Genomic DNA, 26,975 nt, shown 5'->3' with positions numbered 1-26,975 from the left:
TGATTTTATAAATCCAAATTTAAATAGATACTTCAATGAATAACGGACTCTTGGATTACTTAATTTCTATTGCCTATATCTTGTGTGTTCATATGAACATATATACACAATTAATATATACAACTATAGATCTCTTGTAGGAAATGTAATAATCACATACTAATAATTATAGAGGATTAAGGTACCTAACAAATGCCTGAATTCCAACATGGTTTTTTCTTGTCATAAAATCAGAGTCCTATTATAACAGGCTCTTAAATTCATAAAGCTTTTGAATTCTGATTTAGGTTATTTTAGTAATTATATGAAAACACTCATACCTTCAGTGTACCAAATCACTGGCTAAAAATAATGCCATATTAATCTTCCCTTATAAAAAAATACCCACTACAATTTTGAAAGCTTTGTTAGGAGGCCCATTTCAGTAAATTAACTCATTTATTGGTTTGAACCTCTGAGTTCAAAAGTCTATAAAGAGAACTGCTTATACAGATGAAAAATCCTTCCCTACATTCATCTCTTAGAACTTCAATATTCTTTATATTTCTCCATCCAATTCAACTTTTATACCTGATTATTGCATAAGGTTCTATTTTACCACTACCTAATATGTTTAGCTTCTGTTTATAGGAACCTTTCATTTTAATGGTATCCAGTAATCACCTTGATAATTTATTTCAAATACATACCACTTACTCGAAAGAAAATGAAAAAACATCCCAGAGCATTTCTTAGTCACTTATTATAAAAACACACTGTCCATCCTTTGAGAATTAATCTATTATCCCTTAATGTTTTTTTTTAAAAAAAACCCACAATAACTTTTTTATTTTAAAAGTGTGCCCATGGATTACTTCCCCTTCCTAAATTCCCAAAGTGACAATAGGATATTATTCCAGAATCCACCCTAAAAAGTCGATTTTTCTTTAAAAAGACAGTGCTTTTCTAAACATAATGTCATTGAAATATGTTTCATAAGAATTTGTTTATGTAGACGTTCTATCTGCTTATAGTCTAGTCTAGTACCAGAGAATGACTGGGAAATACCAATGCTGCTTTGGCTTTTTCTACTGAACAAAGTCATACAACGCCATACATTATAAATTATAGTAATTTATAAATGTTCTTTGTCAATAGAGTCAGAGGATAGAACATCTAATTCTTAAGAAACACAAGCAAATTAAAAATCTATATAATACAATAAAGAAATATTCAATTTAGAAGGGGCATAAGCAGATTTAACTAAAATTTAAAATGTACTAATTTCCTCATTTAAAATTTCTTCTCAATATTATAATTTCAAATTGGTCTCACAAGGACTGAATTAACAATACAATAATTGTTAAACTATCTTCCAGAAAATCCAGTGTCCCTGCACCTTCAATTTTCTGTACAGTTCCATTTATCAGTCTTTTGTACAAGAGTTAGCAATTCATAGCACAAGGGTCACTTTTTGCTTTTCCTGCAGAGTTGATAACGCTCATCAAACATCGTCCAAATTCTTCAAGTATCATCCGTTCAGCTGCTGCCTTTGATTTTCCCTTCTTGTCTGCCTGCTCAGCTTGGGCAAGAAGGCAATTACACGTGGCTTCAGCTACTTCCTTAGTTACAAATGTAAATGGCAATCTGAAATGATGTAGAGAAAGAGAGATGATGGGGTGCTGAGTAACTACAAAAGTGGGTGGCACTGTTTCATTTGGAAATCTGTTGACATTTTCATGATTCACCAGCATACTCAATATCACATTTATGCAATGAGCACAGCACCTATTAAAGAGCTTAAAACCAGTTAGGCCTGGTTTTATGATTGACCATATTTGAAAAATACTGTTCAGAAAATACAACATTTTACATAAAATGTCTTATTACCTAGACAAAGTTATCTAGTTAACTAAAAGATGTAATTCTACCTGTTGACTTAATATTTCCGTAACAAAAGTCCTCCCGATTCATAAATGTAAGGTCCAGGAGTGCAGTCTTTGTTTTACTTACTGCTGTTTCTTCACTGTGTAGAAGTGTCTGACACAAGATACTCCAAAAAATATTTGCTGAATGAAAAGATGAATTATTGGGAATCTCCTGGACAACACTAAAAATAAAGTACTTTCCCATATTTCCATATATTTGTTTTTTTTTAAAAAAATCAAGCACCCCAAAATTTTGCATTGTCCTATCACAACAAACAAAACGGGGGGGAACCAAATACATGGAGTTTCATTCATAAAGACCTGAACTACTGAGTTCTGAATTAGAGCAATCCATCTTGAGGCTTACTATATGTAGCCAAGTGTTAAACCTTTCAGGAGACAAAATTGGGCAACCTAAATCTAACCACTAACTCAGCAACTTTTAAGCAGTCAATGATAGAAGACAATGGCAAAACAAAAAAAAAATGAAGTCTTTAATTAAATCCCTCTATGACAAGACAGGGTAATTTAGGATTTAGCCTGGTATACAGTTGTATAGAATTCTTTAAAATACAAAAACTACTTTAAATTTAAAAATATTATAATCATGTTAATATTACAATATTGTATAATTAGTAATACTGTGTAATAGTAGTGCTCATTATATCACATTTGGAAATTAGAAAAAGGAAAAAATTCCAACTTTTGCCACTCGAAGACAAATGTTACATGTTGGTATAACATTTTTAATAGTTGTTCTTACATAGTTTTGATTATCTATATATATAAACAGGTAATATGCAAATTAGTCGGGCGTCACAACCAACGCAGGAGGAGGCTGCATCACAACTGCTCAGGAGTTGCGTGCGCAGATGGGCAGGAGGGGACTGCGTGCCACCCCCGGGCCCATTGGACACACTCCAGGGGTGGAGGCGTGCTCCGAGTGGTGGCAGTGCGGCCCGGAGCACGCCCCCAGTGGGTGGCGGCAGTGGCTGGAGCAAAGCAACCCCAGTCCCAGATGCCTGGCGGCGGCTGGAGCAAACCAGCCCGGGTCCGGTGGGTGGCAGCGGCAGCCGTAGCGAAGCAGCCCAGGTCCTGGGTGCTGGAGGGAAGCCGGTGCTGGATAGGAAGGAAGGCCTATTCTTGGACGAATCTTCATGCATCAGGCCTCTAGTAGTATATTATTTTGTATGTTTTTACACTTTATAATGTAAATATTTCCTCATGGAAATGAGTTGAAAAATTAATTATAAATATTTGAGTGTAGGCAATATTTTTAATCTCCACATGGAGATAGATTTAATATTCTGAAGGGTTATTGGAAGCAAAGGATCCCTTATTAAGATGTCAACCCATTTCTACTTTATTCAGTGAAGAACCATTTGCTGATTATTACAGGTGTAAAAGTTCTTCAGAACTAATAGCTGAAATATGTTGTACAAAAGAAGTCTTACTTTTGTAAGTATGAGATCTTATTTCAACTTAGACATTTTATTTTATTTTATTTTTTTAAATATATTTTATTGATTTTTTACAGAGAGGAAGGGAGAGAGATAGAGAGTTAGAAACATCGATGGGAGAGAAACATCGATCAGCCGCCTCCTGCACATCTCCCACTGGGGATGTGCCCACAGCCCAGGTACATGCCCTTGACCAGAATCGAACCTGGGACCCCTCAGTCCGCAGGCCGACGCTCTATCCACTGAGCCAAACCGGTTTCGGCAAGACATTTTAAATTATATACCATTTGCAAAGGTCATTGCATTTAATAATTCCTCAAATTAACCTCTAACTAATATAAATCCAAGTCAGTAAACTTGTAGAATAAGGCCCTGCCAAAAACTGCAACAGAGATGCTTTTCTCCTCACAGTCTGTGTAAGGGTGATTTGAAGGCTAAGAAAACAGGCTCAGAGATGAAGTTCTTGTTGAATTCACACACTACTACGGAGCACAGATATATTTAAACTCAGGTCGCCCTGACTTTAAATGAAGCTCCAGCTTTTCTACTCCAGAGCTCAGCAGTCTAGTGAAATAAGGAGCTATAATAATATAGTGTTTGACTGGCGCTAAGAGGGCACAGAAAAGGCAAGAAAAGGTAATGTGGATGAAACTAAACCTGACCTGCTCAAGGGAGACCTGCATGGCGGCCTTACAGAGCATCCTCAGAGTAACCTCATAGGATGACTTGAAATTAAAAACTTTCTAATTAGCCCTAACCGGTTTGGCTGAGTGGATAGAGCATTGACCTGAGGACTGAAGGGTCCCAGGTTCTATTCCGGTCAAGGGCATGCACCTTGGTTGTGGGCACATCCCCAGTAGTGGGTGTGCAGGAGGCAGCTGATCGATGTTTCTAACTCTCTATGCCTCTCCCTTCCTCTCTGGAAAAAAACCAATAAAATATATTAAAAAATAAATAAGTAAATAAAAGCTAGTCATGGAGGGTAGTCCTAGGCCAGTATCTTTCTAGACAAAGGTCATTCTTGACCTTAACTAAGCCAGTCTATTGTCTTTCTGCATTAATAATAACCTTTGGAATGTCAGGGTAATTTGTTTTACCTTTAATCCAATCCCAGAGATTTCCCTACTCTGCTTTCTCCCATCTCCCTAATCTATCACCAGTGAATTTCATAACACCCTTATGCCTCCTCCTTTGATTTTAATGTATAAAATAAGGTGCAAAACTACCAATCTCTGGAGCATTTTCTCAATCCAATGAGACTTAGCTTCCCAGTAATTTTCCTTAGTTTGGCTCAAATAAACTCCTAAAAATTCTTACAGGTCTGGACATTTCCTTACATTGACAGTAAGAAAGTACAAAAATATGGAAAATGACATAACCAGTAAGCGATATGAAAAATCTAGTTTCCTTAGAGGTTTGTCAAATTATATAATTGCTTATCTTAGTAGGGAGAAAGCCAAAGAAATTAAAGCCGAGTGAAATAAAGCATTACTGTGCATTTTAGAACTGTGCAATGTGTCTGAGTGATTTTTCTGTTGCCTTTAAATTCCTTTACAATAAGTAAAGATAGCAAGAAAATGTAAAAATCAGATTTGCAACAACCAAGTATAAACTCAATTTTGTCCAAAAAAAGAAACTTTACCAAAAATGAACATTCATGTAATACTATAAAGAGATGAAACTATTAACTTACTTTCCTCCCCCGCTACTCAAAGCTGGTGTTGGCCTAGTAAGCAAGTCTGAAATTTGAGAGGATAACTTAGTCTTCGCCGCTGTTTGCTGCTGTACCCTTACTTCAGCTGCATCTGCCAAGTGCATCAATGTCTTCCTTTCTGGGCTTTCTTCAAAATTCTTACAGCCAATACATTTGCATATTGAGGAACACATTATTTTTGCCTAAAAGATTGACAAAAGAAAAGCTTCCAGATCAAAACCAAAACAAGTTACTATAGACTCCCTGATCAAATCAACAGATAACTGGTCAACTGACATAAGATAAAATGGAACCACTCTTGCTGACAAACACCAAATGGGCTAACTACTCATGTGTGTAGGTAGGTATTCTTAAGTCTGAGAGTGGTTATGCAATGTTTCTGTTTGAGTTCATTTCCCCACCCCCCCACCACCACTATAGATTTTCCTCCTGATATGAAAAACATGTTCTTTATAAAGAATATGAATGACTCATTACAATATTAAAAATAAGGGTCACATAGAATCGAACCACCTCAATCAAGTCATCATTAACATGTTGATGACCTCCCATTTATGCAAACACACAATACCACATGGAAAGGATTTCATAGTTGCTGTTTTTATTATATCTCCCTCCTTGAACCCCCTTCTCCAGATTCCTCAAACCCTTCAAAAGCCCATATTAAATCATAAAAAATATGTAAGTATATGTATATTTATGAAAAAAAAACATAGATATTATGTACACATACATATACTACCTCACAAATCCTAAAGTCTTTTTCATTTTTTAGTTTGATGGCCATTTGCTTCCAGCTCATGAGTACCACAAAAAATGCATAAAAAGATTTTTTGTATATATAATGTTTTTATTTCTATAAAATATATGGACTGAAAAGAGGCCACATGCTAACCTGATAAGCTCAGGGAAGGCCTGCATGGCGGCCTTGCAAACTCAGAGACCTAAAGTAACCTCAAGAATGGTCTGAAATGAAAACTTTTTAAAATATATATATTTTTATTGATTTCAGAGAGGAAAGAAGAGGAAGAGAGAGAAACATCAATAATGAGAATCACTGATAATTGGCTGTCTCCTGCACGCTCTCCCTGGGGATGGAGCCCACAACCCAGGCATGTGCCCTGACGGGGAATCGAAGTATGACCTCCTGGTTCACAGGTCAATATTCAACCACTGAGCCACACTGGTCAGGCTGAAATGAAAACTTTTTAATAAAAAGCAGTTTATATGGCAGGTAGTCATGTCCTAGGCTAGTATCTTCCCTGACAAAAGTCAATCTTTACCTCAACTTAGCTTGTCTACTGTTTTTTGGTTTTTTTTAAATATTTCTTTATTGATTTCAGAGAGGAAGGGAAGAGAGAAACATCAATGATGAAAAAGAATCATTGATCGGCTGCCTCCTGCACATCCCCTACTGGGGATCAAGCCCACAACCCAGGCATGTGTCCTTGGCCGGAATCGAGCCTGGGACCCTTCAGTCTGCAGGCTGACTCTCTATCCACTGAGCCAAGCCGGCTAGGGCTTGTCTACTGTTTTTTGCATCTATGACAACATACCTTTGGAAAGTCAGGGTATCTTGCCTTTTGTTCCGGACCTTCAGAGCACAATCTATGCACCAGAGCAGAGTCTACAAATCCTCTCATTGTTATTTTTATTGTGTTAACTGCTGACTATTAACTATCCTGTATCCTCCTATGTAAAAGGTGTATATGTCTATCACTTTTAATATGCTATATAATGAAGAGGTAATATGCAAACTGACCATCACTCCAACACACAAGACTGATTCACAGATTTGCTAAACAATTCAATTAAATGATTAGTTCATATCAATCTGAATAGCATGATTGTTCACTGACGCACCAACGAAAGGGTTTCTTTGCCTTTCTGACCTAGCTTTACATCAATTTCCATTTTCTCTCTTTTTGTGGACTTGGTTTTATGGCTTACAATTTAACATATTCATGATAACTTTTATATGATATGATTTACTAGCGGAAGCCACCTATTTGATCAGGTGTTCAAACAACAACAAATAATAGAGTCAAGCCCAGCCAGTGTGGCTCAGTGGCTGAACTTTGACCCATGAACCAGGAGGTCACGGTTTGATTCCCAGTCAGGACACATGCCTGGATTATGGACTTGATCCCCAGTAGGAGGCAGCTGATCAATGATGCTCTCTCATCACTGATGTTTCTATTTCTCTTTCCCTCTCTCTTCCTCTCTCTAATATCAATACAAACATAAAATAAAACTAAAAAAAGTTAATCTCTTCCAAAAGCGAATGGAAAACTGGCTTATTGGACTCAGATTTTAAGAGACTTTAAAAAATAATCTTGATTATATGCAATTTTCACTCATCCTGGCTTTAGGACTAACAAAATTTACTTTCCTATATTTCCCGAGTGGTTTTTTTGACCTATGCAATACATAAATGAGGAATTCAGTGTACAAATCTTTTTTAAAAAATATGTTTTTAAAATTGATTTTTAGAGAAAGAGGAAGGTGGGGAGATAGAGAAAAACATCAACGATGAGAGAAAATCATCAATCGGCTGTCTCCTGCATGCCCCCTACTGGACATCAAGCCTGCAACCCAGGCATGTGCCCTGATCAAGAGTCAAACCAGTGACCTTTGGTTGCATGGGACAATGCTCAACCAACTGAGCCACACTGTCCGGGGCAGTACACAAATCTTGCATACTCCTGCAGCAGAGCAAACCTTACTAGGGGAGAGTGCAATCCTTGGTGGTATTACCTGACCAAGTGCAAGGCTAGGCCTTCTGCCAAAACTAAAAATAAAGTGAAATCTGAAAGAATAAAAATATATCAGATGAGAAGAGCCAACTGCAGGAATGACTCAACTCCAAAGAATCTCATTAAAGAGTTTCAGGTGCACCAAGAAACCAAGTACAGCCCTGGCCGGATGGATGGGGTGGTTGGAGCATCGTCCAAGCCACCAAAAGTTTACAGGATTGACTCTTGGGCAAGACATACACCCAGGCTGCTGTTTCAATCCCCAGTCGGGGCACAAACAGGAGGCCACCGATTAATGTTTCTCTTTCACATTGATGTTTCTCTCTAACAAAGAAAGAAAAAGGGAAGGGAGGGAGGGAGAGAGGGTGGGAGGGAGGGAAGAACTAATCTTGGCATGACTAGATTCTTGTATTTAACCTTTGAATAGAAAAATAATAAACTATATAGTACTTTCTCTGAAACAAGAGGATAATTTACATGGCATCTGTCAAAGGAATTTCAATTACGTTCTTCAGAAAAGATGCCTGGGTCCTGGCCGGGTGGCTATTTGGTTGGAGTGTCTTCCGGTGCACCAAAAGGTGGTGGCTCCATCCCATCCGGGAACAAATGGCAGGTAATCGATGGATGTTTCCCCTCCCCTGCCTCTCTCCCTCCCTTCCTCTCTCTCTAAAAGTCAATAAATATATATCCTCGGGTGAGGATTTAAAAAAAAAGATTCCTGATGCATAAATAAAAACAGCCAGTTGAGTGGGGTGATAAGAGTAAAAACAGATGCAATCACCTCACAATGACCAATCACTTTTTCCAGCAATATTTTACATTCCTCCTTTCCTGTTTTTATATTAACAAAGCAAACTTCTTAACATAATTTACTTTTCCACAGAGCAGTGTTCTTCAACAGTGCACTATTGGCAATATAAATCTTTATTTTCAGGACTATACCCTGAAATGCAGGCTATTTTGCATCTATATATTTTCCAAAAAGCCCATGGGGGACAGACTGGGTAGTACTGGCCTTCAGTTGAGAACCACTATAGAGTTTCCCATCCACTCTGACGTTATTATTTTTATTGAAAATCTGATTTGGATACTTTCATGTATAATGATCAAGAAGTTATGAACTGGTAAAACAGCTAATGAGATCCCAAACTGTAATGACAAAACTAAAGCACAGGCATACCTCAGAGATATTGGAGGTTTGGTTCCAGACCACTGCAAGCGAGTTGTAATCTTTTTGCTGTGGAGGGTTTTGCCTTTAATTTATAAAAAAAACCCAAAAACCTCAACATCTGTGAAGCACAGTAAAGCTAGGTGCAATAAAACGAGGTAGGCCTGTATTGCTCTCTGAGCCTTGCTTGGGAGGCCAGAAGGTCTTCCTCAAATGAGGGCCCTTGGGCCAACTATGCGTATCTTCCTACTCCAATAGCAAAGCAATCTCCCAATTTTCAAGTGAAATTTTATAGTATGCTCTTTCTAACGTGATTTTCAAAAGATAGCTACATTACTTTCCCCAGCCAGCACCTCACCTCATAGCATTCACAGTAGTTTTTAAGACATCCTGAGCGTTTGCAATTACATCCTTTGCTGTGACGTCGATCTGATTCTCCCTCCTTTCCTTTTCCTATTTTAGGCTTAAAAGCTTCTGGATTTCTGTCAAGGCATGCCTATCAAAACAGAGCACATGCCAAGTGATGTTAAATCACAGGAAATTAAATTTAAATACTGCAAAGGGGAGTTAATTTTCCTTGTAAAACAAAGAGTTCCACATAAAACAGGTGAAAACTAAAATTTTCATCAGTTAAATGAAATAAAAAATAATCACCTTTATTGCTTTTTGCCTTTCATTTTCATGTTCCAAATTATTGTAACAATTAGTACAATTGCAGTTGTTGCAAAATTCACCATTTGCAAAGCAATCACAATATCTGGAATATAAAAGTTGGTGTAAGTTATATTAAAAAAGTCATTTTTAAGATAAACAAAACTATAAATTATCTGATTTAATAGCATTATACACGTGATAAAACATTTTAGAAATGTACTCAGTGCTACCCAGTTAGAGTTAACATATACTGTCAACTACATGATAAAGCTCAAAATTAAAGTCACTGGCTTCTAGAATTTTACTTTAGAAACTTAGTTCCAGTAGTAACAGCTGTCAACACTAGAGCTACACGATTCTGTGTGCCCCCAAGGTAAGTTATTTCAAAATCACGAAAAAGGAGAAATATGGGTTATATTCTGTTAGTGGAACCTGCTCACTTGAACTACTGCCATGCTTCTTTGGATTCTAAACTCCCACATGACCAATGCTTTTCATTTAATTGTTTCATATCAAATCTCTTACTTCAGTACTAATAAGCAAATTAATCATCCAATCATTTTAAGACTACTCAGAGTATCACCTCATTCAAAGAGACCAAATGATAAAGGTCATAAATAAGATCAAATTTATTATTCATGAGGATAGAGACTACGTCTGTCTCCTGCTGCTGTGTCCCTAACTCCTACTCCTGTGCCTCATCTACGGTAAAGACCCTACAATTATTTTTTCCTGAATGAATGAAACAGTATTTTCACACTATCATACTCTCAAACATTCACACTTGTATGTTTCTTTAAATTACTTAGACTTACGGAATTGGTCTATAAAGAAATTTTAGTTAACTATATTTGTTTTTAAAAGCATTTTTGGGTATATCAAATGAGGAAACAGTAGCAAAAAGACTTACAATTTCAAACACAGCGATTTTGTACAATTACAGGGCTTTCTGGGCCGACTGGCAGACTCTGATGGGATTATACTATACAGACACACACAAAAAGATACACATTTTAATCAGTTAAAAGTATTCAAAATTAATAAAGTCCCGGACCTGTAAATTCCTCCTAAGACAAAGCTTTAACAAATGTATAAATCTCTAATAAAAGTTTGCTATGTTATTCCATTTACATTAAGTTCAAAAGCAAGTTGTAACATGAAAACATAGGCAGAGAGTCAAGATATGAGGGGGGGGGGCACATTATCGGCCCTGGCCAGTGTGGCTCAGTTGGTTGGGCATCATCCCTGTGCACCAAAAGGTTGCCAGTTTGATTCCTGGTCAGGGCACATGCCCAAGTTGCAGACTCGATCCCCAGTGTGGGGTGAGCACTCTCAAATCGATGTTTCTCTCTCTCTCTCCTTTCCTCTTTCTCTCAAAGTCAGTAAAAAATCCTTTAAAAAAAAAAGAAAAAGAACATTATCAATAACTTCTACAGAACATTCCACAAAAAATACTATTCCTTCAGAAAACTAAAGTTTAAATCTCCCCAAAACTTTTCAGACTTAATTATAAAAGATAGTGAGTAGAAGAGAGTTCATGGAGCTGGAATTTTAGAGGGGAGAGGTAAGACTAGTTCCATCCAACACTGCAAAGGCAACAAACAACAGATTAAACACACACACACACACACACACACACACACACACACACAAAACAAAAAAAGCAAGGACTCAACAAAAACAATTTAAAAACCAATATTCTTTAAAAAATATATTCAGGGTGGGAAAAGGAGAGAAGAGGGGAGACAGAGAGAGAATAAAGCATGTGGAAAAATTAATATATCCAAGAAGACAAAGTTGGGACTTCTCTTTTATTTTTTGGATGAGCTACTAATATATTTAATACATGAAAATAAATAAATGACTCTTAAAATTTAAAAAGTCCACCCACACATCACCAAGAACCCCCCTTCACTCCCCGACACCATGCCTGGGAAAACTCCAGCGGCCTCCAGACTCAGCTGGAAACTCATCCTGAGCAGAAAGCTTGGTTTGTAGGGGAGGAGAAGGAATTCTCCAGGTTTTCAAAAATATCATTATTCACACTTGGTGGCAAGACAATGTGTGGGAATGATGGAGGAGATGGAGGGCCTCTGGGGAAGGGGGGGGAGCCCTGGGTTGGCACTGATACAGTGTTGGATATGACAAAACTAGAACAGGCATCTCAAGGGATGGCCCTCAAATAAGATATCTGGGAGTTCTTTTGACTATCTCACATAGCTTTAAGGGGGAAAAAATCAAATAAATGTATCTTGAAATATATATATTTGATGCTGCATTTAACCTGATCCAACAATTTAACTTACATATTTTCCAAATACTCACCCATTGAATGGAAGCCTTGCCTGGGTCTGGACACCTGATGTACCAGTAAAGTTAGAGCTGCTTGCTATAGACACATATGAAGACTGCTGTAGCTACATGTAAAGAAAGATAATTTTAGACCATATTTACAAAAATGGACAATAGTCGCAGATATAGTTATCAGTGAGAAGCACAAATTCATTTACTAAAACAGAAAAAATAAAATGAAAAATCTCATGCAAACATACTACTTCAAGGCAGCTTTTCTAAAGATCCAAACTAATATTAGAGGTAAAAACAATGTGAACATTTTAAAGTACAACATGGTACAAATACAGTAGGTCCTCAGGTTACATTGAGGATCCATTTCTACAGCGCAACGAAACGCGATTTTCGCCGTAAATCAGAACCCACCTACATAAGCACCTACGTCACTCACATGGAGCACATACACAGCAATAACGAAGTGAAACAGTAAAAGAAATCTGAAAGGAAGATAACAATTCCTGACCTTTACTTGTGGTAAATAAATAATAAAAAACATAAAGAACATCTGTCAAAATGACAGAACTTTTTTTTAAAATAAATACTGTAAATGGGAGATGGCGATATAACCACGAAACGACATACATTGAGTCCGACGTAACCCAAGGACTGCCTGTATAATAAATTTTTCAAAGAGAAGTATCTTATTAGAATTAGAAAATTCCCTAAAAGTACTGTAATCTCTTGTATTGGCTAGAAAAATGGTAAATAAAATTTACTATATTGATCATTCATCACATTGCAAGTTATAAAAAATGAGGAGTTACATGCACAATAATTAAGTTTCTATTTTACACTGATTTCTAAACATAAAAGAGATGCTAATGATAAAAATACTGAACATTAATGGTATTTAAAAATTAGTAGCCACACACCATACACCAAAGTACATTTCATTAAAGTACAGATAGGTTTCTGTTTCTCCTCTTACAAGCTGAATAAATCAACAATTCAATAGCTTAGAACAGCCATGGACAAACTACGGCCTGTGGGCCGGATAAAACTAAAAAAAAAAAAGACCGTACCCTTTTATGTAATGATGTTTACTTTGAATTTATATTAGTTCACACAAACACTCCATCCATGCTTTTGTTCCGGCCCTCAGGTCCAGTTTAAGAACCCATTGTGGTCCTCGAGTCAAAAAGTTTGCCCACCCCTGGCTTAGAACATGGTACTAATTTGCTTGACTCTTAACTTTCTCAAAGTGTTTTTATTGATTTTAGAGAGAAAGGAAGAGGAATAGAGAATTTGACAAAAGAGAAACATCGACTGGCTGCCTCCTGCACAGCCCCTCTTGGGAATTAAGCCCCAAACCTCAACCACTGAACAACACTGACTGGGCAAATTTGATTGACTCTGATATGAAAAAGAAAACTTCTGCTTCCTAGAAGCAGCACACCTAATCCAAGCCAGCCAACTGGATAATCTATGGCTTTGATCTAAAGATGGACAAAATGGCCCTAACTGGTTTGGCTCAGTGGATAGAGCATCGGCCTGCGGACTGAAGGGTCCTAGGTTTGATTCCGGTCAAGGGCATGAACCTTGGTTGCGGGCACATCCCCAGTAGGAGGTGTGCAGGAGGCAGCTGATGGATGTTTCTCGCTCATCGATGTTTCTAATTCTCTATTTCTCTCCCTTCCTCTCTGTAAAAAATCAATAAAAAAAAATAATAATAATAAAGATGGACAAAATGAGTCTGGACAGATCACTCAAGGCATGTCACCTGGAAATCCATCTAACAGTCTATTTTCCAAGAACAAGTCAGTGGCTTTATATTCATAGATAAAGAAGAGCTTTATTAGGGTCACAGTCCTTTCTGAATTCATTTGGACTCTGATAATTTAACTTCATCTTATTTTCTCTTATATCTATACTAGAGGCCCCGGTGCACAAAATTCGTGCGGGGGGGGGGGGCGGGGGGGGCGGGGGGACGGCCCACAGCCCAGCCTGAAACCTCTTACAATCCAGGACCCCTTGGACATCCCTCTTGCAATCCGGGACCACTGGCTTCTAACTGCTCGCCTGCCTGATCGCCCCCAACCACTCTGCCTGCTTGCCTGATCACCCCTAGCTGCTCGCTTGCCTGCCTGATCACCCCTAGCTGCTCGCTTGCCTGCCTGATCATCCCTAACCACTCTGCCTGCCTGCCTGATTGCCCCTAACCACTCTACCTCAGCCCCTGCCGCTGTGGCTTTGTCCAGAAGGACGTCCAGGTTGTTCGGCTGTCTGATCTAATTAGCATATTATGCTTTTATTATCATAGATGGTCTTGCCCTCTCATCAACATGCTCTCAGCTCCAAATTGTCTAACTTATATATTTGACTTGTGCTTTATATTTCTCAATGTTAAGAATACACAAAAATAAACTAAGAAGTTTTCATTAACATTTCAAGATTTTGGAAAGAGCCATCTTAACACATTGTATGCGGGAAACGTATTTATACATTTTACTTATACGTTTTACGTTGACTGGTAGTAGAGCGCGGGACACGTATTAATACGTTTTTTATAGACTAGCGGTAGAATGCGGGTAACGTATAAATACGTAAACTAAAGTTATCGTAACTTTACTGAACGTTGCCATTTGCGCAAAAAATTAGCAAAAATGGCCCGCGCCACCTGTTAGCGCCCGATAAAAACTACCCGCAAACAATGTGTTAATACTGAGTTAGATGGTTTGAGTCATTTTCAGAATGTGACAATGCTATCCATCTTAGACCTAATATCCTTTTGGAAGTGCAATGACTTCATTTTTGCCTCATACCTGAGTAACATACTGAGCTGGAAGCACTGCGTAACCCACATTCCCTGTCCCTGGAGCTGGTGCCAGCACCGTGCCTGGCGGCAGGTTAGTGAGGTTTGGCTGGATCTGTGGCAGTGGGGTGGCAGGCATGATGAGCCGTTGCTGTGGCTGGCTAGTAGTAACGATTTGTGAAGTTGGATTAATTGGTTTTGGAACAACCTAAAAAAAGAAAGATCAAATAATTACAAAAATAAATTTTATAATTTTCCAATTTAATATACATCTCTCATACTTAAATCTTAACTTTCACCCATGGGTATGGCAGGAAGATGGTGGCTGCAAAGATTAAAAAGCTGCCCGGCCAGTGTGACTTGATGATTGAGTGTCGACCTATGAATTAGGAGGTTAAGGTTTGATTCCTGGTCAGGGCACATGCCTGGATAGCGGGCTCAATCCCCGGTGGGGGGCATGCAGGAGGCAGCCGATCAATGATTCTTTCTCATCATTGGTTTCTGTCTCTTTCTCCCTCTCCCTTCCTCTTTGAAATCAATAAAATATATATATGTATATATTTTTTAAAGTGGCTGGAGTCAATCAATTCTAGGCTATAACTTGCTATGAAAACTGGGAAGTACGTGCTGGGGTACAAGCAGCCTCTAAAAATGATCAGACAAGGCAAAGTGAAACTGATCACCCTTGCCAGCAACTGTCCAGTCTTAGGAAGTCTGAAATAGAGCGCTATGCCATGTTGGCCAAACCTAGTGTCCATCACTACAGTGGCAATGACACTGCACTGGGCACAGCATGTGAAGGTTATGCACACTGCTATCGTTGCTCCAGGTGATTCTGCTATCATTAGAAGCAGCAAAGAACAGACTGGTGAAAAGTAAATCAGACATTTTTCTTTAATAAAACTGGCCAAAGCTTAATTTTTTAAAAAAATCTTAACTTTCAATTTTAAAAGTAAATTGTCTGTTTGGGAGATACTGAGAAAAGAAGTTATGTGATACTCACTTGTTTGACAGTCTGTGTAAGTGGAACTGACATCCGCACTGGAGTGGTGCTAACCACGGGCTTTGCTTTTTTAAAAAGGGGGGAAAAAGGTATAATTTACTTCCATACAATAATATTTAAAACATTTAAGGTTCTTAGCTCTCTCAAGATAGCCTCATGAAAGAGCTTAAAGAATTCCAACCTGTTTCTTATTTGGAGCAATCCTAAACCATCTACCAAGAAACTTTTATCAAAATTCCTTAACCCATCTACCAGGTAGTTATAGTCACTTTATGAGGGAATGTTTCTCATTTAAAACATTCTTCTAAAAATACTTCAATGTGTGTGCAGATGATTTATACATTCACTACTAAATACAGTCAGATGAAACATTGCATAAACTTAAAAACCTGCCATTCAGGAGCTTGGGTAACAATGCTATTCTGTACTATTTCTAATTGCTATGTTTTTATTTAAATCAAAGAAAATATCATCCTTGTTTAAGTCATTATTTACAAAGTACCTACTAGAAGGTAGTACAGCATGAAGTTTAAGAATATGTGTGGGCAACCTAGCCGGTTTGGCTCAGTGGATAGAGCATCCGGCCTACGGACTGAAGGGTCCTGGGTTCGATTCCAGTTAAGGGCACAAGCCCAGGTTGTGAGCTGAATCCCCAGTAGAGAGCGTGCAGGAGGCAGCCAATCCATGATTCTCTCCCATCACTGATGTTTCTATCTCTCTCTCCCTCTCCCTTCCTCTCTGAAATAAAAAATATATTTTTTAAAAATTGGTTTTAAAAAAAGAATATGTGTGGGCTCATAAGTCATCAGACCCTGGAGATTCTAATCCCAATTTTGCTTCTTTCCAACTACTTAAAACTCTCTTTGTCTGCATCTCCATCTGCAATATGGAGATAGTAACGTCTTTAAAATTTAGGTATAAGGATTAAATATGTTAACTCATAAAAATTTATTTAAAAAGTGCCCAACAAATAGTTAAGTGCTTAATAAATGTTAGATGCCGTTATTACTGTTGTTATTACTACAAACATTACTACTATATAAATGGCATTGTGGACAGCATCCCAGGGAAACTAAAGTACAAGACACCTGCTGAAAGAGATTAATTAAGTAGAGCAGATTAGACAGTACCAAATCAAATAAATCCTGTTAAAAAAGAAAGTGCTGTGGGAATTCAAATGAGACAGAACATACATGTGATTGGCAGAGGATGGGAGTATGGAAAGAATGCACTGAGGACACAGTGTCCTGAGACAGGTCCTGACCCGTGGACAGGCTGCAGAGAGGGCACACAGCCCGGAGGAGGACATTCCATGCAGGGGCAGAAGCATGAGAAGTGGAGGCTCGATACTGGGAAGCTGCAAAGCATTTCACAAAAATGTTGGTGAACAGACCAGTTTGGTTGGAACCGAGGGTTAAAATAGGCAAGCACAAGCAAAAATCAGATTGCAGCCATTTTGAAGACCTTGAATGTTAAGGTAGAAGTCTATTTTTAATTCAGTAGGCAATGAGAAGTTTCTAACAATTCTGAAGTATTCCAGAAATACTATTTGGAATAGGAAAAAAAAACCCACAAAAAACAAACAAACCAAAAAAACAAAACAAAAAACAAACACACCTGTATCTGAAAGTGTAAATGCGTAAAACAGAATGGAGTTGCAAGAAACAAGAAAAGTTAAAAAGAATGCAACAAATGAGGGTCTGATCTGGGGTGACAGTGCTGGGAATGGAAAGAAGAGAACAGCTGTAGAGACAGGATAGAGGTGAAAGGAGCGTGAATTATCCACCATTTGGATGGCAGAATTGCAGGTATAAGGGAAAAAAAGTCATTGCTAAGCTTTCAAGTGACTGGGAAAATGACAGCTATTAAAACTAAAAATACAAGGATGAGCTGATTTAGAGGGAAAATGAAACCTGACATAGAGAAATGCTATGATAAAATTCAGGACTAGCACTACACCTATTATGTTTGGATGGAAAGAAATACAATGTGTGCTACTATCACCACTTCCATAGTCTAAAAAAGGGATTTAGAAAGAACAGCCCTTAGGTTTTTACTTATGCAAATGATCGAGCCTGGTCTGAAAGGGAGGTTGAGATAATGGGATCTAAACTGCTCTGAACTGTAAAAGAAAAAGAAAAAGAAAAAGAAAAAAGGCTTCCTTTGATAGAAAGGCTGGGAAGATTGATGGCTGAAGAGGAAAAGTTGAGCATCCTGGAAGAACATTAGAGAACGCTGACCTAAAAGGGAGCAGGCCTGTGCAGCAAGGTGACCAACCAGGGAGAAGGGGGAAGGAGGACAACCTCCAGAAAATGTACAGTTAATGATGATGACTGCATGTCTCTACATATACAAAAAGCCACTAGGTGGTATGCAAGTAGATATGAATTATCTATAATAATAAAAGCATAATATGCTAATTAGACCAGATGACCTTCCGGATGAAGCTGGGGCTGCAAGGGAAGCCCGAGTCCCAGGTGCTGGAGGAAAACAAGTGCTGGCAGCCAGAGAAAGGCGGTGCTGGCAGCCGGGGGAAGGCAGAATTTCGTGCATTGGGCCTCTAGTATCTCAATAAAGATGCTATACAAAGAGGGTATGACCATGAATTATAGGAGCAGTGACATCTGATACCTGATTTGAAAGCTTCCTGTTCTGTTTGATTCTCCTCAGTTACTTTATCTTTTAGTAAAATTTTAATAACCATTGTTGACTGGTCTCAGCAATACTATAAGGAATTAAAAGCCTGAATTCATGCTTGAGACACCGAAGAGTGGGCTCCCTATACCACTTGCACACAGAGCAGCAATTCTGAAGCAAATCCAACAACTAAAGAACACAAGAGCCCTAGCTCATTTGGCTCAGTGGATAGAGCGTTGGCCTGCAGACTGAAGGGTCCCGGGTTCGATTCCGGTCAAGGGCACATGCCTGGGTTGCGGGCTCGATCCCTAGTAGGGGGCATGCAGGAGGCAGCCTATCAATGATTCTCTCTCATCACTGATATTTCTCTCTCTCTCCCCCTCTCCTTTCCTCTCTGAAATCAATAAAAACAAATAAACAAACAAACAAACAAACACACACACACAAGAAGTTCCTAGTGGTCTGTGAAATAATGGGGAAGAGGTGTGTGGCTTGTCCACAAACTCTGATGATTCTTATTTGGAGAATAAAGGAAGGATAATTGTCCCTGTGCTTGAGCACACACAGAGCTTGAAACTTTGGGAACTCTAGGTTTCCATTAGCTTGGCATCTGCATTCTGCATCTTAACTGAAAGCTGGGGAATGAAGAAAACAGAACACTTCTAAATTACCTAGGGAGGGGGGCGTCATATTAACGTTCTATACCTAAGTGAGCAGTCCGTATCTCTCCTCTTTATCTTTACAGCAGTCTCATTTCACTACTACTGCAGTTTTCATAGAAGCTGACATAATCTTTTTGTTTTTAACAGGAATTCTGAACAATCCTTTTAGAAAGCCCCTTTCCAAACTTCAGAAACCATACCCGCAAGTTCTTAAGACTTTAATTTCTTAAACTGATTTCCTCCTTCACCAAGATGGTAGGAGATTATATTCTAAAAAGGTTAAATAAGCACTCTTCTGGTCTTTCTACAGTGCTGCCTACCATCCAGCCAGCAATTAACAGTATGCAGCCTTTGAATACTAGTTTTTGTATGGCTTTGGTGGGAAAATGTACAAGTTGAGCCCAATTCTCTTTTGCATAAATAAATCACTCATAGGAAATCAAGCCCTTGGAAAAACATATTGAGCTATAAACTGTCCTAATCCTTTCACACCATTCAATTTTAAGTAAATATGAAGAAAGGTTATGTGCGTGGGTATTTCAGGTGGCAGAAAAGATTAAACATAAAACAGAAAATGGAAGGACTATACTAGTAAACAAAAATACCCTCCAGAAAAAAATACAACTGAGCAAAATAAAAGCATATTTTAATGACTTTTTATTAGCAATTACAGACTCAAAATATGAAAGTGACATATAAATTTTTACTTATCATTTATACCTTGCCTACTGATTATTTCAACTGACCCAAAATGTATCAAACATCTTCATAATTTAGAAAATAAGATAAATAATTTGGTTCCATCTAAATTTATCTCACTGGCATAAGTGGTAGGCTTTTAAACTAACAATAAAATGGCCAACTGCAAATAATTATGATTATCTGGTAGCATAGCACACTGTGCACCAACTTCTAGCAGAATGAAATACTATAGTCATATACAACTGATTCTATTTCACTGCTTCCTAATTCAAACTGTCAGCTGAAATGCCATAATTAATCAGATCAGCAAGAAAAGGACTGATGTTTTTTAATAATGTTCAAAGCATTAATTACTATTTTAAAAAAACGATTACTAACCTTGCTGAAGAGGCTGAGTGTTTGTACTGGGATTCTGACTAACTGGCTGGGTTGAGCTACTGGCTGTTGTGGCAGTAACAAGTCGGACATAATGAAACTTGCTTCCAGGCACTTGGATCTGCTGGACATTTGGAGCAGTTGCCAGAGGAATAATTGTCTTAAACTGTGATGTGCTCACGCCTCCAACAGTGATGGTCTGCACAGCTGATTTCACTGCCTATTAAACAATACAACACGGCTATCATTAATCTGGTATTTAACTTTCCTATACCTTTTAATTTAAGACAATCACTCAAGTTAAAGCATGTTCCTGTAGTTCATCAAACACTGTTCAAAGGACAACCTGTTCAAAGAGAAATGAAAAGAATAGCAATGAATACAGGAGTGAAACCACAATTAATGAGTTTTGTCTTCCATTTCTAATAGTTACCTTCCGTGACAATCCAGGTCAGATGACTTGCTATAAAAAAGTTATTACTTAAATTACAAAAACTTATACAATTTTGTTCATATCAGGTAAAATGTATAAGAAAAAGATTATTTTAAAACTCCAAGAATTAAGCTTCATATTCAACACAGAGAAAAAAGGATAAAGATATTTGGTTTTGTCACTACCTATCAAATTAACTATGACAAATTTCATTTTCCCATGTTCTAAAAGAAAAAGAAACCCAAAAGAAAAGTCCTTTTTAAGTATAGTCATTTCTGAAAGGCTTAGAACACCACAGATACAAATGTACCCACTAACATATGGGTAGGACACCAAATTTAGTCCAGAATTACACCAACTTTGTCTAGGGAAACTAATTTTGGGTGATTCAGATCTGAGTCAATATAATCATTTTTAATTTTCTCCTTCAGTCTGACAAAAAGTTAATGTGACTTCCTAAAAAGCTAAGCGAAACATCAGAGGCAGAAGAAAACTAACGTCTTTTAAGTTTCTCCAATCAATGTTGTTTAATCAATGTATAACAGACTGTCATACAAAGCAAAGGTCCTGACAAGATTCTCCAACTACTTCGGTAGAATTATTTTATAAGGAATTACATCCCTACTATTCTTCAAAAATCCCTCATGCTAAAGGGTAATTAACATGATGGAGACCTATATTCATTAAATGAATAATTTATAAAAAATAATTCTAAAGAATTTGAACATTTCTTTAAAAGCCCAGGAAATTAAAAAAGGAGAATGTCATTTAGTTTGGAAACTCTATAGGTGACAGTCAAAGGAGATTATTTCAGCATCAAATAATTCACATGTTATCATTAGGAAGAGGTACCACAAAGCAGATTTAAAATAAAGATCCTATATAATAAAGAGATAATATGCAAATTAAACCTCCCACCCTCACAAGATGGCTGCCTAGGGCCAGGCCAGCAGGGGGGTTAGTGAGGGACGACCAAACGGCTGAACAAGCAGGCTGCGTGGGGTGACCAGGCTGGCAGAAGGGTTAGTGAAGGACGACCGAACGACTGAACAGCAGTCTGCAAGGGGCGACCAGGCCGGTGGGGGCGGGGGTGGGTGGGGGAGGGGACCCCCGCCTCTGTGTATGAATTTCATCCACCGGGCTTCTAGTAAGAGGTAATAGCCATAGCAGTCAGTAAGTTAAATGAAAATATGAAGCTTAAGGGATAAAATAAATGTGTACATATGGGAGCTACTAAAAAATCAAGCAACCTATAAGACAAATATGTACAATGGTGTAAGACATACTCTACCCTTACTCTATCGCAGTGGTTCTCAACCTGTGGGTCGTGACCCCTTTGGCAGTCGAACGACCCTTTCACAGGGGTCGCCTAAGACTATCCTGCATATCAGATATTTACATTACAATTCATAAGAGTAGCAACATTACAGTTATGAAGTAGCAACGAAAATAATTTTATGGCTGGGTCACAACATGAGGAACTGTATTTAAAGGGCCAGAAGGTTGAGAACCACTGCTCTATCAGCTCAAAATGGGGGTGGGTGGGGAATACCACCTTAAGCAACAAGGTGCCTCAAACTTAACAGTTAAGTGTATTGGTAATGTCATATGTACACAAGATAGTACTTTAAAAAAAACTGTAGCCTGGCCGGTGTGGCTCAGTGGTTGAGCATTGCCCTGTGAACCAGAAGGTCACGATTTGATTCCCGGTCAGGGCACATGCCCAGGTTTGGGCTCGATCTCCAGTGTAGGGCATGCAGAAGGCAGCCAATCAATGATTCTCTCTCATCATTGATGTTTCTATCTCTCTCTCCCACTCCCTTCCCCTCTGAAATCAAAATATATTTAAAAATAAAAAACCGTAAGTAAGGTTATCTAATTTATATCTAGCAACCACTTTAGGAGCTAGACATAGCACGGCACAAGTACTGGGTTTAGTTAAGTTTGCACAGTACTGTGTACCTTTTTCCGACTCTTTACTTTCAACTTTTCTAAATCCTAAATTTCAAGCTACAACTCTTATAAGCTGTATATAATTGAGTCTTTTTAAAAAAATATATTTTTATTGATTTCAGAGAGGAAGGAAGAGGGGGAGAGAGAGAGAAACATCCATGATGAGAGAGAATCATGGATTGGCTGCCTCCTGCAAGTCCCCCAACTGGGGATCGAACCCACAACCTGGGCATGCCCCCTTGACCAGAATCGAGCCTGGGACCCTTCAGTTCATAGGCCGACGCTCTATCCACTGAGCCAAACTGGCCAGGGCAATTGGGTCTTTTTTTAAATAATTGGGTATTTAAAATAATCAGATTTTTCTATATTTTTAACGAGCATCTATCTGTTTACATATAACATAGTTAACTTAAATCTACCACTGTACTTCTTCCTATTTGAACCACATATTCTCTTCTGTTCCTTTTCCTCTTTCTTGCCTTCTTTTGGTTAAATATTTGATCACTTAATTTCTCCACTGTATTAACTTGTTATTTATGCATTATGTCACTATTCCCTTAGTGATTATTCTAGAGATTACCCTGTAGGAATTTAGTTAGTACTTTACACATAGTCTAGACAATGAAAGAACGTATAACACTAACACCATTTACTCTTGCCCCATCTTTGTGCTGTTAAGTATTTTAATTCTACATATAACTGAAATTCCACAAGACATTTATATATACCCCACAAATTTACCCTTTCTGTCCTTTCCTTAAGTATAGGTCGGCTGATGAGAAATTCTCTCCACTTACTTTCTCAAAAAAAAATCTAATTTGTATCTATCTAATTTGCTGATAAATTCATCTACTAAATTCTTAAATCTCCATTAAGAATGAAAATTTTAAGTTTGAAAATATTCTCATTCTCACAAAAATATTCATGATTCCTTTTCATAGTTTCTAATTCTCTGCTGAAGTTTTTCATCTTGTTAAAAAAATTTCTGATTAATCTCAGTTACTTTTAAAGTGTGAGTCTGATAATTCTATCACCTAGATCTCTTGTTTTGAATAATTTGGTCTGGTTGCCTGGTATGCCTGTGGCTCAGTTAGCTGTCTGCTGTCCCGTGCACTGAGAGGTCGCATGTTCATTGTCTGGTCAGGGCACGCCTAGGGCGGACTTCCCTAGGCTTCCCTTTACTTCAGGATGGTGGCTTCTGATTTCCTGGCTCCCTTGGTAGGTCTCAAATGCCAAACAGATTTTTTAAAATATATTTTATTTTGATTTTTAGTTGTTCTTCGTGGAATGAGTCTGCAAGTTAGTTCTGTAAAGCCAAAACAAAAAATCCAGAGTTCCTGGTTTTCAATCTAGGTTTCATTTCCTAGTTGTGTAACCTAGTGCAATTAACTAAACTTTTCTGTGTCTAAGTTTTCTCATCTGAAAATATGAAAATGGTACTTTTTCAAAGGATTGTTGTAATAGTTAAATAAATTAAATTATATAAACTACAAATAAGAACTCATCACCTATACAATGCTCAATTAATGTGAGCTGCTATTTGTATCATTATTATGAAAGTTAATAGCACCAAGAATTGTTAACAACTAAGGTTACACATCTGCCTCTAAGAAACATGAAAGTATTTTTTAATCAGTTAGTAAACTGAATAGAAGTATACATAACATTAAAAAAAACATTTTTAATTTAATTTTTATTTATTTTTAAAACTGATACATTTTCTCTTATTTTAAAAATGTTTTTATTGATTTTTTTTTGAGAGAGAGAAAGGGAAAGGGAGAAAGAAACATCGATTGGCTGCCTTCTGCACATCCTACTGGGGACTGAGCCTGCAACCCACCTGACTGGGAACAGAACCTGCGACCTCTCGGAGCAAGGGATGACACTCTAACCAACTGAGCAACCCGGCCAGGGCACCAAATAATGATTTTGGATGAATACTTTAAAAAATATACTGGAGTAAAAAAACCTAAGCATCGCTCAAAAATTCAAAATTCATACATAAAGATACTATGCAATATTTTGAGTAATTTTATGTGCACAAAATTTCTGCAAGGAAAAAGAAAGACAAAGTTAACTGGGAGAAAATGTTTATAACCACATTAATAAGAAAGGATTAATTACCTTAATATGCTGTGGACTTATTTTAGGAAAAAAGGACAAACCACTTAATGAGCATCAGAGTTCACAGAAGAGGAATCCAAAAGATACAAAGATATGAGTAATTTTTTGAAATATAAATCTAGTGAGATCTTTTAATCAGTTAAATTGGCAGTGACTAAAAATGACTGATTAAACAGGAGAACACAGAAATAGACCCACACAAATATAGTCAACTGATATCTGTCAGAGGAGCAAAGGCAATTCAATGGAGAAGGATAGTTTTTGCAACAAGTGGTGCTGGAAAAACAGGACATCCACATGCAAAGAACTGAATTTCAACACAGATCTTACCAGCATCATAGACTTAAAACTCCTACCAGATAACGAGAAAATTTAGGTTTCCTTGGGTTTGGTGATAATTTTTTAGATAGACTACCAAAAGCACAAACTATGAAAGAAAAACACTGAAAAGTCAAACATTAAAATTAAAATTTCTACTCTCAAAAGACACTGTTAAGAGAATAAAAAGAAAAGCCACAGGAAATATCTGCAAAAATCACAGTGAAGTCTAAAGATACAGGAGCCGTCTGGGTTCCATTCCCGAATTTCTAGAAACTAAACAGCACCATAGGAATAAAACCAGCAAAACCCAGACTATGAAAAACTACAGGATATAAACAACCCAATTTTTCTTTTTCTTTTTTAAAAAATATTTTTTTATTGATTTTAGAGAAGAAGGGAGAGAAAGAGAGAGAGGGAAACATCAATGATGAGAGAGAATCATTAACTGGCTGCCTTTTGCATGCCCCCCACTGGGGATTGAGCCTGAAACCCAGGCTTGTGCCCTGACGGGGAATCAAACTGTGACCTCCAGGTCCACAGGTTGATGCTCAACCACTGAGCCATGCCAGCTGGGCCCAACTTTGTTTAAAAAAAAAAAAAAGAGTTGGGAAAAGAAAAATAGGAAGACGATGAAACAAAGAAATATCAATCATTCACAAATTTATCTAAATTCCAAATTCAAACATAGTGTACAAAAAAAAAGATGATCCTAGCCAGTTTGTCTCAGAGCATTGACCCATGGACCAAAGAACTGCAGGTTCGATTCTGGTCAAGGGCACATACCTCATATCTCAGTTGCAGACTTGATCCCTGGCCCCAGTCGCGGGAGATAGCCAATCAATGTCTCTCTCTCACTTCGATGTTTCTCTCTGTCTCTCCCTCTACCTTCTATGCTCTCTAAAAATCAATGGAAAAATATCCTTCGGTGAGGATTAACAAAAACAGAGGACTCTTTCTCCATCCCCATGTGGGAGTCTGTGCTTGTTTCTCAATAAATTTCCACCTTTTACTATACCATCTTTCGTCCGTGGTTTCATTCTTCGAATCCACCAGAAAAGAGCCTGGGAACCATCCTGCCCAGAGGAACACCACTCGTTCTAGTCCAATTTTCCTGTATCAGCATCATCCCATGCACCAAGAGGTCACAGGTTGAATTCCTGGTCAGGGCACATGCCTGGGTTGTAGGCTCAATCCCCAGTAGAGGGTGTGCAGGAGGCAGCCGATCAATGATTCTCTTTCATCATTGATATTTCTATCTCTCTCTCTCCCTCTCCTTTCCTCTCTGAAGTCAATAAAAACTTATTTTTTTAAAAATTCCCAACCTGTCCTAACCAGTTTGGCTCAGTGGATAGAGCGTCGGCCTGCGGACTGAAGGGTACCAGGTTTGATTCCGATCAAGGGCATGTACCTTGGTTGCAGGCATATCCCCAGTATGGGGTGTGCAGGAGGCAGGTGATCGATGTTTCTCTCTCATCGATGTTTCTAACTCTCTATCCCTCTCCCTTCCTCTCTGTAAAAAATCAATGAAATATATTTTTTTTAAAAAATTCTCTCTCTTTATACGCTCTCCACTCCCTCCAAAGCATTATTAATTCTAATCAGAGAGGCTGTTTTACTGTATCATGTGTACATCTTAACTATTTCACTGCTAGTCCTTTACTCTTGTGGCTGACATCCACTCTAATTCAAATCTACACAAAACCTTAGCTCAGGGATGCTTGCTCAACTCATGCCAACTGTGGTTGAATCCCCTTATATAGGACCTTGTGCTATCACATGTCTTTTCTTGCTTTAGCAATTTTACATGTTTGTATAATTATTTGATTCATTTGTCACACCTCCATAGACTTTAGGTTCCACCTGCCTATTTTTGCTCTCTACAGTTTCCCCAAAGAGCACAACTCCAACACATAGTAGGCATTCAATAAAGATTTGGTGATTGGTGAATGAAGGGATACCAGGATTTATCTTTCTCTTTAGTTTCCTATCACCTAGTCTATAC

At 37.9% G+C, this 26,975-nt stretch overlaps 1 protein-coding gene across 2 annotated transcripts in view; it reads right to left on the bottom strand.

Annotated features, from left to right (window-relative positions):
* Positions 1–221: 221 nt before the first annotated feature.
* LIN54 (lin-54 DREAM MuvB core complex component) overlaps positions 222–26,975 on the bottom strand; it is a 64,102-nt gene continuing 37,348 nt past the window's right edge. For both annotated transcript variants that reach the window (XM_081090720.1, XM_081090721.1), the window contains exons 5-13: positions 20,146–20,362; positions 15,767–15,831; positions 14,774–14,971; positions 11,985–12,076; positions 10,570–10,641; positions 9,660–9,762; positions 9,364–9,501; positions 5,061–5,263; positions 222–1,626 (exon numbers count right to left, since the gene is read on the bottom strand). In XM_081090720.1, coding sequence (XP_080946846.1) covers positions 1,425–1,626; positions 5,061–5,263; positions 9,364–9,501; positions 9,660–9,762; positions 10,570–10,641; positions 11,985–12,076; positions 14,774–14,971; positions 15,767–15,831; positions 20,146–20,362 — 1,290 coding nt within the window. In that variant the 3' untranslated portion in view covers positions 222–1,424. The remainder of the gene's footprint in view (positions 1,627–5,060; positions 5,264–9,363; positions 9,502–9,659; positions 9,763–10,569; positions 10,642–11,984; positions 12,077–14,773; positions 14,972–15,766; positions 15,832–20,145; positions 20,363–26,975) is intronic.

Source organism: Myotis nattereri (genome assembly GCF_964212035.1).
Source record: "Myotis nattereri genome assembly, chromosome: 1".
Taxonomy (NCBI): domain Eukaryota; kingdom Metazoa; phylum Chordata; class Mammalia; order Chiroptera; family Vespertilionidae; genus Myotis; species Myotis nattereri.
This window is presented reverse-complemented; position numbering and strand designations above follow the sequence as displayed.